This window comes from Cynocephalus volans, chromosome 8 (genome assembly GCF_027409185.1).
Source record: "Cynocephalus volans isolate mCynVol1 chromosome 8, mCynVol1.pri, whole genome shotgun sequence".
Taxonomy (NCBI): Eukaryota; Metazoa; Chordata; class Mammalia; order Dermoptera; family Cynocephalidae; genus Cynocephalus; species Cynocephalus volans.
Window position 1 is genome coordinate 18,828,676 of NC_084467.1, and position 14,701 is coordinate 18,843,376.

Sequence of the window (14,701 nt, forward strand, 5' to 3'; positions counted from 1 at the left end):
GCCAAAAAACAAAACAAAAACCACCATTCCATACCTCCCTTATGTATATTCTGCTATATTTTCAAAATTGTTATAAATTAAACCTTAAACTCCTCTTCCAGATTTTAGATAATGTTACATGAAGTTTTAAATATGTGGCAAAAATATGACCAAAATAAAATGTGATGGAATCATATACATAGGTAAACAAATTTTGTATCCTATTAAGGAACTGAGGAATCCAAAACATTTTGTGACACTATAAAAGTTATTTATTCACTATACACAGAACATGTCCCCTATAAAATGTACATGTAAATCACTAAAAAGTATAATTTGCTGAACATTTTCTCAATTACAGAACATACTAAATCAGCTGTGATAACAGCTGTCTGCCTCAAGTCTAATTATAGCACCCAGAGTCTCCTTTATATCTAATGCAAAACTATTTTTGGAATTATTTGCTAATATGTGTTTGATGAGGCAGAGTTAACAACTTAATATAATTCTAGTATATTACAGTCACTGCACAATAAATCAGTTTATTACATATGAAAACAAATCATTTTTTCATTATTTGTATTAATAGGATGCAAACAAATACTGGATACTTTTAAATGGCAGATAACCACAAAATTACTTATCTTTGATAATATATTGGGTTTTATAATTACAGTAGGATACGGTGTATAATATTGTTATGAATACACCTCAAACAAAACAATGAGGCCATACTGTAAGGATTAACTAGATTGTGCTCAGTAAAGTTATTGAATAAGGGAATCATCTATTTTTCTCCCCAGTTATCCAGTACAATGTTTTTTGCCCACAGTAAGGGCTCAATAAATATTTGCTGAATATACTGACTAGGAAAGAGGTGAGAAGAGATGGGAGCTCTTAGGTGGATATCAAGTATGATTGGAATTTACTCAGGGAAAGAGAGTGGTTAAGGAAGATGCAGACTGCATGTGGCATACAAGTAAGTAAACTCAGATGCCAACAAAGCAAACGATTAAGCAGAAAACACTGGCACTGGAATAAACAAAGGCAAGATTTGCCAACAATGGCAAAATGGAACTGACTTTTAAGAGATAACTAAGAAAAAGTTTACATTGGACCATGCCTTTTCCACCCAATTCAGTATGAGACAGACCAATAGAGGCACTATTAAGAGACTATGGCTGTCTTCCTTGATATTCAGACATCCTAGTTTCCAATACTTTATTATGACCTGTTACCTGTGAATCAGTATAAACCTATTCATATTTAGGGATTAGTTTCCACAAGTACAAAGTTGAATTTCCTTTTATTTGTCCTAAAATGCTTACTTTCAAACTTGAAGGGACTTCAATTATTCCATGTAGTTTTCGATAACATTCTTTTATCTTTTCAGACCAGAGTCAAAATATTCTTACAGTATTCATACTGCAGCACCTTCCACCCACCCTTTGGTCGCTTGAACTGCCCTTCTTTGGTTCTTTTTCCGCTTTCAGATCTTTCTTGAAGTGTAGTAAGCAGAACTGTACTGGGTATTCCAGCTGCAGTTTGGTCTTAAATAAAAGAAGGATGTTTGTCAGTTTGGTTTTCTTTATTCTTCTCTGTGGTATACAGGATTTTGTTAGTCGAACTGGATGTAGCAGCTTACTGGGCCAAATTTTCAAGCGAATAGCACAATTAGTCCCAGGTCTTTTCCCTGGGTTGTAACTTAACAGCTCATACTCTATGTAGCACCTTTCCTTTCTCACTGAAGCATTTATCTCTCATTTTTCTTCTTGCTCACTTGGCTTCAAAAATAAAAATAAAAAATGCAGAGACATCTTAAGTAAAAAGAGAGGTGACGTGTCAGCCCTCACTTGAGTGTTGATATGACCACTCTATTTAATAGAGCCCAGTGCCAGACACTCAGTGGGTACTCAATAATTGTGAAACTTAACCTATGTAACCCAAAACTATCTTAAAATACTGTGTAAAGATCATCAAGTGTCAGTAGGACTCTAACTACCATGGGTTCAACTATAATAAAGTCCTTTTGAAGCTCTTAAGGTACGTCACTTTAGAAACAACATTAAGATTCTTGAGAAAAGGGTCTAAAAACAAGGTGACATGAGTAAAAAATAAAAATGAAAATATCAGGCCTTTTCCTTCTTTACAGTGACTGAGAACAATTTCAATAAGCTATCTCCTCAATCTACTTCTCTCAAATTATAGTCCCTTAAAAATACAATCTAAGGGCTGGGCTCAAATCTTGGTTTTGCCCTTTACAGCCTTTTCTTTGTGCCTCAGTTTCCTTATCTGTGATACGGGGAAAATAAAAGTATCTTTCTCACAGTTTTGTGAAGACTAAACGATTTAACACATAGCCTTTTGAACAGTGTCTGGCACATCATAAACATTAAATAAATTATCAGCTATAATTGTCATTGTAGAACAGCTAGAATTCAAACCACAAAACACCTAAACTAAACCACTTCCCCAAAGTGGTTATCACTTAATATTAACTGCTCACCAATATTAGATGAAAAAGAATTTTTAAATCGTGCCATAAACATAAGGCTCAACCTATCTTGTTTAGGAAGAGGGAGAGCAGAATTATTGATCTGACCAATAGTAAGTATAAACTTATAATTAGGTGACCCAAATTTGATTTTAATAGGTATCTTACCACTACCAAATAACCTCAAGTTATTTAACCCAAGAGGCTTAATGAGCATATGAAACAACTCTGACATTACATAAGGAATTCTTAAGTACTACATAAAAGATGTAGCTTTCTGGCAAGTTTTATCATTTCCAAAGTAAAAGTTAGTTGTACCTAGTGCAACACTGATTAAAAATATTTCTAAATCTACAAAGGATTGTTTCCACTGTTATTTTAGAATCATATTCAATACTTATAATAATTCCAGTTAATCATTATTTCCTTCATTTTGTTTTTATTATAGCATGTTTGCTTAATTTACAGCAAGCAGAAAATAAGCTGGGTCTTGTTTTGATCCAAACATCGATGTTTTAAAGGTTGTACACAATATTTGTTAAAAAGAACATATAAAAATACCTTTTTAGAAGCTTCTATAAGAAAGAAAATACAAAGTTTAACCCCACAACTTTCCTCTTTGCTAGAACTGCAAACTACTGCTACAGTTTTAAATAGACTTTTTGCTATTTAAACTATACATCCAGGAAAATCTAAAAAAATTAAAGAAACGTGCATATAAATGATTGCATAGCAGAACATGAACATTAACTGCAAACAGTAAAGAAATGAAAGTTAGAAATACTATCAAATATACAAAGGTTCTAGAATCAATCCTTTAAACACATTCCACAAACAGTATTTTAAAACCATCTTTTTGTTCTTTACAGGCAAGGCCTAGATTACTAAAACCAAAATTGAAAAAAGTAATCCTCTAAAAGGAATCATTTCCCCACAATATTTCTTACTTACATTTGCAAGCAAGCAATCTGAGATTTTTAAAGATGCTAGCTTTTTATTCTGAAATGAGACTGGACATGTCAAGTCACTTTTATTGCCCCAAAATGATCTTTCAGAGAAATACTAGAAATTATAAATGGTTAAGGGTATTATTCCTTCCTCATTTTTAGTTTGGTACTACACTGATAATCAAAAACTCAAGAGACGTGACTCTTGCTTAAAACTGACTAATCCTTTTCCCCAAATTATTTTAAATTTCATGGCACCACAGAATCACCTAGAATGGGAGTGTTGTCTTTCAACTTGCCTCACATTAAATAAATTGAGGTGTGAAGAGCAAGCCTCCCTCATAAAGAGGTAGGCAAATTTTGATACAAATGCACATGTCAAGTGTTGTAAGAATCAAAATTCAGGTCTTTTACACTACGCACACAAAACCCACTTTGAAACAATTTACTTGCTTCTAACAGCAGTAAGAATACTAAGCAATTTTATGCAACAATGCTCCTTAAATTTTAGAACACTACATAAGAACATTATTTCCCCCCATAAAGTTACTTCTGCCAGCATTGACCTCAAATTTTAAGGTGAGTTTTTCTGATGTATGTTCCAAATCTTCTTAGAAACCAGAAAAAAAAGCAGTGAAGGCTCCATGTTTCTGTCAAAAACTCCTCTCAATCTCCCTGAAAATGCTCCTTAACCCAGTTGGCATCATTCCCCAAGACAGTGGGGTTGACAAAAGGACTATTCCACACTGCATCATAAACTATTATCATTGTCCTACACATCAACAAGACAAAAAGGTCCACCCTGAACCTAAATGTGTCTGAGCAGTCAGTGTTGTACTGTAGCTACAACTTCACTTTTGTATCATTCTATCTTATTAGCAAGCTACATTTTTAGGTTAACAGTTCTACCAAATATGGATATTAAAGTTTATTTTTAATAAGACAATGTTGCAAATTATGGTCAACCAACATCTTTTCACCAAATACTTCAAGCATAAAAAATGAGAATCTTTACAAAAATATACAGAGACACCACGAATTGGTAGCTGCCCATAACATTAAACAGACTGGACTCTTAAGAGTGGCTTCTCAACAGCATATCATTTTAATTATAACCATTGCCTGGTACAGGGAAAACTAACAAGTGTTTTTTAAGCATCATTGCAACATTGTATTCCTGATAATTTAAGTAAACCAAACTATGAGTAAATGAATGATACATGCCTAAAAATTATCATGGTTTATAATATCAGTGGCCACTGGACTTAGGACTAGTCCAAGACCTTGATCTAGATTTTGACCTAGACCTAGACTGTGATCTTGACTGAGATTTGGATCTAGGTGGTTCTTTTTTCCTTGATTCCTTTTCATATCTTGAGCCAGACTTATAATGTGTTTTGGAATCTGTTTTAGAGGTGCCTCTAGTTTTGGTGTGAGATGCAGACCTAGAACGTGATTTAGCCTTCATTTCTTTCTTGGGCTGGGACTTGGACCGTGATCTTGAATTGGATTTAGATCTTGAAAAAGATCGATTTCGGTGTTTGAATCTTTCAAAACAGAGGAGAGATACAATTAGAGTAAAAATTAGATTCTATATTAATCAAATTTGTTATTTTTAGAGCAAAAGTTCACTCTGAAATTGAAAAACATGTAAGTCTTTTTCAAAGCAAAGTTATTTACCTATCATTGTCGGAATGGCTTCTGCTACGCCGTGGTCTTCCAGTCGGTCTACTGCTAAAAAGCATATCAGAAAAAGCAAACAGTGACAAATGTCTATTTATAGTCTTAGAAGTTTCTAATTAAAAGCGAACCATAAAACTTTTTAAATGAAATACGAAAATATTTTTAGTCTCAACGAAGCATTCAACGTATATAATTAAAAGTGTATAAAAAGGTAAAAAAAATTTAAGTGCTAACAAACATACATTTTAAAAAACAGATCAGTGCTACACACCACACTTACTTTCTAGGACTATAAGATCTTCTATAGTTGTAATCAAAAGACCGACTTCTTGATCTCCTTCTTTCATAACTTCGGCTTCGGGAACGTCTGTATCTGTCATAATCATCATAGCGTGAAGAACTGTACACGTTCCTCCCTTCCTTGGCCTTCATCTGATTTGGCGCTAGGAAATACATAAAACAGAAATATTTAGAAACATTAAAAACTTAGTCAAGTCCACAAATTATAGGAAAAAAAAATACCTGTATCCCCTTTGTTTATACCAAGGAAAGTGTGTATGTGTTTTGGAATCTGTTTTAGAGGTACCTGTAGTTTTGGTATAAGATGCAGCTCTAGAAAGTGATTTAGCCGTCATTTCTTTCTTGGGCTGGGTCAAGGTTAAATGTGAATAATAATCTTGGAAAGGGATTTATTTTTCAAGGAAGTCTATCGGAGACTTCTTAGACATGCCAACTACTTTGACGTTAGGAATCTATACCCATAAATGTATTTTTTTAAATTCCAAATAGAAATATGAACAAATTTTGAACAATATGCTGGTTTGAAATTATTCTGCCACTGTTTCCATTCATTAGGAACACCATTAACAACAACAAAATACTTACTGGTGACCCAGGAAAAATGTGTAGTGTAAAAATGCAGTAACATATAAATATACAGTTCTGAGACCGTGACAAAGAAAAGTGGGAGAGATAACACTTACTGAATGCTTTACACATACCTACACCCCTGGACATTCTCAATTCTTATATTATCTCATCCAATTCTTTTTTTTTTTTTTTTTTAAGATGACCGATAAGGGGATCTTAACCCTTGACTTGGTTTTGTCAGCACCACGCTCTCCCAAATGAGCTAACTGGCCATCCCTATATAGGGATCCGAACCCAAGGCCTTGGTGTTATCAGCACCACACTCTCTCAAGTGAGCCACGGGCCAGCCTCTCATTCAATTCTATTAAGCAGATTCTTCATATACGGGTGTATGGCGTATGTATATATAAATAGAACAGTGAATACCCAGGAATCTATTACCCAACTCAAGAACAAAAGAATTACCAATAGCTTGTGTCTACCTAAGTGCTCCTCTCTTCAGCAGCTAATTTAATCTCTTTTAGTATCTTGCCCAATGTAACATAATAGCTGAGCCAGAATTCAAACCCCAGGTCTATTTGACCCTAAAGCCTCTACTCCTGTCTCATTAGTATGTAGCTAACATCTGGTACATACCTGCATAATGATAAAAACCAAGCACCAATACAAAATCTAATCTAAGGGCTGGCCGGTTAGCTCAGTTGGTTAGAGTGGGCGTTATTAACACCAAGGTCAAGGATTAGGATCCTCACAGCAGTCAGCTGCTTAAAAAAAAAAAAAAAAATCTATTCTAGATTAACCTAGATACCCTATCCCTGTCTAATTCTATCTGTTCATTTCCATAGCCATGCACCCATATAATTACCCAATTATACTTTGAAGATCTTTATGAGGAAGAAAAATAGCTCTAGAGACCCAAAACTGTTCATGTTTTATCCCTTTCAATTCCATCTGTAGTATATTAAACATACCACAGTTGATAATATTCATAAACTTTCTGAAGAGTCCCAATATATTTCAGGCATTTGATCGCCACAGCTGACCTACCCTGAAACTTTGTAATCCATCTGAAAAATATGAAGTATTCAAGACACTCTGTCTTCTGAACAGATATACAAACTGCATAAACACTTCCAAGAGGAAATCTCAAAACACTCTAAAAATAATACATTTTACATATGTTAGGCATAAATATACTTACTCTTCCGATCCCCCTGTGCAAACTGTATTTCAATCTGACGTCCACAAATCCATTTTCTGTCCAAATTATGCAAAGCATCTTCAGCATCACGAACATCCTCAAATGTGCTAAATGTTAAGGGGCTTGGGAAGTTTTGCAAACTTTGATAATGAATGAAAATTCAGTTGGTAAGTCTGGAACAATTCACAATCTCCTAATACTGTTCTAGAAAATCAACCAGACTCCACTTAGTAATTGGTTGATTCAGCCATTAATACTTCACTATATAAAAGCACCTGTGATTTCCTAAGGCATGCATTTTTTAAAAACACATGAATATAAACTGTAAAGTTATTACTGAAATAAGATCTGTTATAGCTGAATCACCAAGTTATCTTAGCAAAAAAATTTTCCTGAGTTTTAAGGATTAACTTTACAAAATAAGACATAAAAGAAAAACAAATGTCAGTTCTGTTGGATGTTTAAAAAAAAAAATTTCTTAAAATAAAACCCAAATACTGTTTTTCATATATGTGCTTCAAATGAAAAAAAAATGCCAATAGTTCTTGTGTAAGCAAGCAGAATATGCCTTACCCTACAAGAGATGAAAGCATTAACTTCAAATCTATTTTGCTGTTTTTTCAAATATACCTAAACTATTATTTCATGTAGTTGCCTTCCTTGTGTCACATAGGGAAGACTGACATGCTAGCCACTTGTGGGTATGAAGACAGAGTTCAAGCAATACTTAAGACAGTCACTGTATCAAAAGCGTATTACATCCATGCACAAACTATAAATGCATGCTATCAAGAAATAAGACTATTAAAGGACTCCTAGAATGAAAATCCTGGTTTTCAACTTGAGAATTTCAAGATAGCATTTACCATCATTAAGCAGGCATTGCTGGTACTTGTTTTTGATCTGAAAAGCTGCTTCGTCCTCCCTCACGTCGGCAGCAATACTGTGAGAACCTCAGGCTTTACAGTTATTCTGTCCAAACCTACCTCTTTTTTTAAAGCCACCATTCTAACGGAAGCCAAGTACACATTCCAGCGATGTTTGATATAAAAGGTTTGGAAATTGAGGTAGGTCAGGTTTGGGTATAGATTTTCATTTTATCCTAAAAATCACTATTCTAGCTTGCCCATTTCTATTTCAGTGACACACTCCTTTTAAGACCAATACTGCTGTTTTTCAATTTCAAAGACTGAATAGTGTACCTCACTGTACTTCCCACTTTTTATTCTGAAAAGAATTAAGGTAGGTTTCCAGTGCTCTCTTTCTGAAGCCATTATGTGTAGGTTAAATGGAAAGAGAGGTTTTCCCAGATCTTAAATAATTGGGCTTTCAACATGAAAAGGAAAAGGTGATGTGGAGTTTAGAATCTTGAATACTGTAAGTGAACATCCCTCAAGGTTAATGCAGTTGGGCTCTAAACTAATTAAAAGGAATAAGTTCACCTAATGGGTAAATACTACTTTATTTGTTATCCTAAGAGACAATAGTTAATTTTAAAAAGGATTTACATTGAGAGCTGTAAAAATTGAGACAAGAGCATTCTCTGGGGCTACCCTCAAAAACAGAATCCTGGGATGGATGGCAAAGTTCTACTTTACCTGGTAAGCCAGGGATAGAGAGAAAAGGCTAACTGGGAACAGAGACAGGTAGAAGAGTCAGGCAGTAAGGGTAGATGAGTATCACTCTGATGCCAGTCATAAAAAATTTGTACTTCACAGTCTTCCAAAAATGAAACTGATAACCTGTTACTTATTTGTTTTTAATTATTTTAAAGACTTACTGAGTATGCATTAAAAAATTATCACTCTCCTTTAGATTCCTTTGGATGATCTTCCTTTTCTGGCTCAAGTATCGCACACTCGAATCAAACTACTGCTGATCGTGGTTCCCAGGCCGCCCTAAACCAGGTAATTTCAGGTCAACACTGTAAGCCAGAATGCATCGCGACCTTTATTTACCAAGCCAGATACAGCTATTACCCTCACTGTAAAAAGCTTTTCAATCAATTCCCACAACTGTCCTTGATCACTGGCCCTGCAGGAGTAGCTTTTGGCCTTTCCCCATAAGTCTGTGACTCTGCTAACTTAAAAGTTTCAAGAGACCCACTGAATTTAAGCAGTAATGGTAAGAAATTTTTCCAAAGTCTTTGTCGTTGCAGGGAGATAATCTCACTAAAGGGAGGAAGTAAGGTCACCTGAAACTGGGCTAGAGAATGATTTCCCATAGATCCTGATTAGGTACCCATACCAAGGCCTTTTGCAACCCATCCAGGGCCAACTGATCATATGTGCTAAAAGCAGTGCAGGGCCAGTAGACTTCACAGAGCTAAGTTCCAGAAGTTAGGAGTTTGTGGGTGTCCCCAGCAGCCATTTAAAAATCTATCTATGAACAGTACTTCTAGTGCATCTAACCCTACAAGACCACCAGAGCTGTTTCTAAGTAGTTCCCAGTGCATGCACCTGTCTCCCCTTTAAGCAGGGTTCTCTGGCTTGACTCAAGAACCTCATGCTACTCCAAAGAGCACCACCTTCTACTCTGTGATATCTGACTACCTGCTCCAAAACCGAAATATGCTTACTTTAAGCTTAACAATATTACATCCTGTTACACTTTAACTCGATAAGCTAAGAGAGAGTGCATTATACAAGACCACAATCACAACATAAAAGGCCCACACAAATCAAGTTACAGGTTTTGTCTCTAGACCAAACCAGAATAATTTTGAAAATTAACTGCTTACAAAACATTAAAAAAAAAAAAAAAGAAAAAGAAAAAAGGAAAATAGTTATTCTGTAGGATACATCAGGTATGACTCCTTTAATCTTGGCCATCATTCAACTTCATCTTGACCTTTAACTCTTTAAGTGCTTGTCAGAAGGACTTGTCATGAGATGCTTGGCCAAATATGACAGATGGCTTTATCTTTAACTTTGAAAAACAACCTTTTCCCCCTTTTGTAGATAAAGCGAGGCTTTGTCTCCCATTAGGCTTGTCCTTCTTCCAGCTTTTCTTTATTTTTTCTTTTCCCAAACTCTCCCTTCTCTTCAAGCCTGATCCTTAAGAGGTCTTTGGCTTGTCTACTTGCCTTAAGTGTTGAACTCTACTCTAAAGGTTCTTTCATGCTTTCTCTCTGGGGTCGCCATAACTGTACAGCTTTACATTCTCTGAGGTAACAACAGAGGACAGCAAATTAGGGGACAATATTAAAGAAGTTTACCTCATTGTTATACAATTTGTTTTTGATCAAGTGATTCAAATTAACAAACAAGAATACCAAGCTTTAATTGCTAAGCACAAGAACATATTAACTTTTAATTTGACTTACAGTAAATGTGGTAGCAACCAGAGTGTATTCAAATTTAAATCACATATTATAATCAATCATTAATTTGAGTTTTAGCAGCAAATATGGGAATTTAAATATTTTACCATTTTTGGATTAACTTTAAGGAATAGTAAAAGCAATGTGTGAGTCAGAATTAATTTTCAAAATTTGAAAACACAAGACATTTATTAGAGGACAAAAATAAACTACTTTTTAGATGTTACCACTTACATAAACTTGAATTTCAAACTTCAACACCCCTCACTAATCAGCCATCTGAAGAAAGGATATTGAACATAAGCAAATCCTCTTGGACGGCGTGTGTAGAAATCAAGTGGAACATACACATCAACTATAGGACCGTAACGACCAAATTCGCGCCGTAAATCTTCGGACCTAAAACATCATAAAAAGACCTCAAATTTTTATGTTCATGCCCTTAGAAGGAGATTCTCTGTAAGCAATTGTTACCTTTCTGTAACATCTCAGTCAATAAAAGGGACTGTGGTTAATAATAGTGTGACCCACAGGTATCAGATGTATCTCTGGGTGACCTTAAGCAGACAGGCTTTCTAAATCTCAACATTAACAGCCAACTTTAAGAACTAACATACAAAAATGTACAGGTAATATATCTTTTTGATAAAGGAAAGCTAGTATCCAAGAATTTGGAAAACAAAAATGAAATTTATAGTTAAATCTATTAATATCTTACATTAACAACAGGAAAACAACAGACATATAAAGAAACGCTTACAAATTGTTTTTATCCACAGCCCTCATTTTTTATAAAAGGCACAGCAGCATTAAGTTGTGCACAATGCTTATATACAATAAGCACTGCTAATGTCTTTCTGTTACAGTATCAAACCAACTCCAGTGCTCTGAAAAATACCAAGCACTTATTTTTACCCTAAAACTTTAGCGACAAGGTTCGATACTTAATAGTAGGTGAACACGATCTGAATAACAAAAGTTACAAATACATCTAACTCCTTAAATAACAATAGTCAAAATGACCTAAGGGGAAATTTTTCTAGACGCTAAAATATACTATTTCTTCCTTTCCTACTTAAAGAAAGAAGAAAGTAAATCCTACAGCGCTATCCAAAAAAACCCTTATTTTTTTGTTTGTAGACTGATTTTTGTGAAATATGAAGCTTCAGCTATAATAAGATCGCTTCCAAAATATTCTGAAGGCAACTAGACGCAATTAAAGGAATCGGTGAGAACAAAGCCTATTTAAGGCACGGTCTGGATTAATCTAATTTAGCTGTCACCGTCCTAATGGTAGAGGATTTCTAAATCCTTTTTCAAAGGGTAACCGGAATTTCCGGGAAATCGGAAGAACTACTTGCACCATTTAACGAGGAAGAATGTAATTGCCCAAATCTCAACATTCCCTTTCTCCAAACATCTTCAACAGATTAAAAACCACAACCAACCTCCCCCAACAAAAAAAAAAAAAGAAAAGAAAAAAAAGCAAATGCTTCGCCACATTCCTCTCCTCGATCCCGTTATGTCCTTTCACTCTTTAAGTGGGAAAAAATACATCTCTCTGGGTCGAGGGGGCGTGCACCCCGAAGAACGTGAACTTCAATCAACGGGGAGCGGATGTCGGGTAGGGAAAACGCCGAGGCGGGCGGGGGCCGACTGCGCCGAAAGGAAGCGGGGAGAGGAAGGGGCCCCGAGCTGCAGGGGGAGGGGAGGAAAACCCCGCCACGCGGCCCGCGCTCCCGCGGCGGCAGGGCCAAGGCAGGGGCGCCGCCCGCGCTCCCACGCGGCGGCGGAGGCCGGCGGCGCGGCCTCGCCCAGGCGCCCAAGCGGGCGCGGGACCCGCCATCTTCACCCCTTCCCCTCCCCCGTCCCAGTGCCGCCGCCGCCGCCGCCGCCGCTCGGGTTCTCTCCGTGCGCCTGCGGCCTCCCGTGTAGGCCCAGGGTACCTGCCCTGCACCTACCTGGTGTCGTCGGCCACGTTCCTGACGAACAGAGACGTGTTGGGGGGGCGCAGGTAGCGGGACATGACGGTGGCGTTGGGCTCGGCCAGGGGCACTAACGGGCTCAGCACGTCGTCCGCAGGTCCAGCGGCGGATCCCAAGACACACACAGCCAGAGGGCTCCGCTACGGCAACCGCCTCTTCTCGCGAGACTTCACTCCCGCCTCCACCTCCCCCCACCTCCGCGCTACGCTGGAACCAGCAACGGTCCTATCCCGCGAGATCACCAGGCGGGCGCCTGCGCATGCGGAAGGCTGGAGCCCTCCCCGCAGCCTCAGTCTCATTCATTGGCTTTTTGCGCTGCCTCTTCCCCTCCCCCCAGCGCTTTCTTTCTTGAGTAGTTCATTTTCCCGCCCTTTTCTGCCTTGCATTCCCCTACCCCCCAAATCAGGAAGCAGATGTTTAATCCCCTACGCCAAACTTCATAGCTATTACTAAGTGACAGATTTTTAAACATTATAATTCGGTGAGACGGCCCTAAAATCTCCTGTCTGGTCCAAGTCATGCCTTGGCTTTTATTAGATCCCTGACCAGCAAAAGAAGCATTTACAGCTTCTAGTACTGCGTGTGAAAAGGAAGGAGGTGAGTGCCCTGCAGAGAGTTCAGACCGTCTGTCCAGTGCTTCCAGCATGATGCGGGCGCGCGGCCTGTATGCTTTTGACTCTCACCCACACTCTTGGTCATCTCCCCTGTCCACGCAGTTTGCTCCCGATTAAAGGCAAGTCCCCACCTTATGGTTAGGACCAAACCTCACGTGTTAGTTTCCATTGTCATCTATAGTGTATTCTTTGTTGCTAATGGCTTCTCGGGTTTGCATCTTTCCTGTACTGCAGTGGTTCTCAAACTTTTTGGTCTCAGGACCCCTTTACATTCTTACAGATTATGGAAGACCCCAAAGAGCTTTATTATTGTTATTATTTTAATGTGGGTTATACACATTAATATTTGTTGGATTAGAACTTAAAATGGAGAAAATTTTAAGACACAGTAACACATCACACATCATATCGTGTAGCCTCTCGAAGACTCCACTCTTCGTTTATGAGAGAATGAGAAAGGCAAATTATGTTTAGTATTGTTTTGACCCTGGAGATCCCCTTGACAACTATTCCCTGCTCTTTCAGACACAACTTCTGAAGGTAAGGGACCACCTGTGAATACCTCTGGCATGTCACATGGGGCCAAGCAGGTAGTGGGGACTCAAGTACTGTTCATTTAAATGAGATATTTTATTTTATTTTTTATTATTTGTTTAATAAAAGATGACCAGTAAGGGGATCTTAACCCTTGACCTGGTGTTGTCAGCACCACCCTCTCCCAAGTGAGCTAACCGGCCATCCCTATATAGGGATCCGAACCCTTGGGCTTGGTGTTATCAGCACCGCACTCTCCCCAGTGAACCACGGGCCGGCCCTTAAATGAGATATTTTACAAAAGGTTCTGAACACATTATTTTTATATCTATCAGCATCCAAGGCAATTAAGGGATTTGATACAGGTGGTGATAGTCTGTAGCACTTTGTAGCAGAGCTGTTTCTACGTTTGTTTCCCACGAGGCTTTGGACATTTTGTTAAAACGTTTATTGATACATTGTGCTAGATACTGAAAATTCAATTATGAAAAACATGGAGCTTATGTTTCTGGAGGGCAGTGACATAGAGTAAGTAAACAACAAAAGATATAGCAGATTTCTGGTATGAAAGGAACAATAATGTGATAGATTTTGGGGGGGATTTGCTTTTAAAAACAGAGGTTGTCTAGGAAGGCCTTGCTGATCAAGTGTCTTCCCCGTCCCTTTCAGTTAAGTACTTTTTAGTGGAAGAAAATAGACTTCTGCAAATTATTTAAGTACTGGAGGAACCTTACACAGTCAGTTGGTACTCCAGCCACTCATGTGTAATAGGGTGAAGGTTTAAAACAGAGCCCGATGCATAGTAAGTGCCCTATTAGTGTTAACAGGACTGCCTACATAATTAGCCGAGTGGGGCCCAGTGCAGATTGAAAATGAAAAGCCCCTGTTCAAAATTTGTTAAAAATAACAGGGTGATAACAGTAGAGTACTAAGCCAAATGCAGCATCCTTCTGAGTGTGGGGCCCATTCCACTCCGCAGGTAGCACATCCATGAATCTGGCCCTGAATGTTAGTAATTATTATAATTACTCAAAATGCCTTGAGAAATAATAGGAGCAAGTGAGATACGAAT

At 37.6% G+C, this 14,701-nt stretch overlaps 1 protein-coding gene across 6 annotated transcripts; it reads right to left on the reverse strand.

Annotated features, from left to right (window-relative positions):
- Positions 1-238: 238 nt before the first annotated feature.
- Positions 239-12,645, reverse strand: SRSF10 (serine and arginine rich splicing factor 10). Of its 6 annotated transcripts, XM_063105215.1 has the most exons (7): positions 12,458-12,644; positions 10,789-10,895; positions 7,175-7,276; positions 5,384-5,546; positions 5,101-5,154; positions 4,866-4,967; positions 239-1,529 (listed from the first exon to the last, which is right to left on the reverse strand). In XM_063105215.1, exons 1-7 carry the CDS (start codon positions 12,520-12,522, stop codon positions 1,469-1,471), a joined length of 654 nt encoding a protein of 217 aa, XP_062961285.1. In that variant the 5' UTR covers positions 12,523-12,644; the 3' UTR covers positions 239-1,468. The 6 variants fall into 6 exon arrangements, with proteins under 6 accessions (XP_062961285.1, XP_062961283.1, XP_062961282.1 ...); XM_063105213.1 differs by lacking the exon at positions 4,866-4,967 and having other exon boundaries at positions 5,101-5,151; XM_063105212.1 differs by lacking the exon at positions 4,866-4,967.
- Between the last annotated feature and the right edge of the window lie 2,056 nt (positions 12,646-14,701).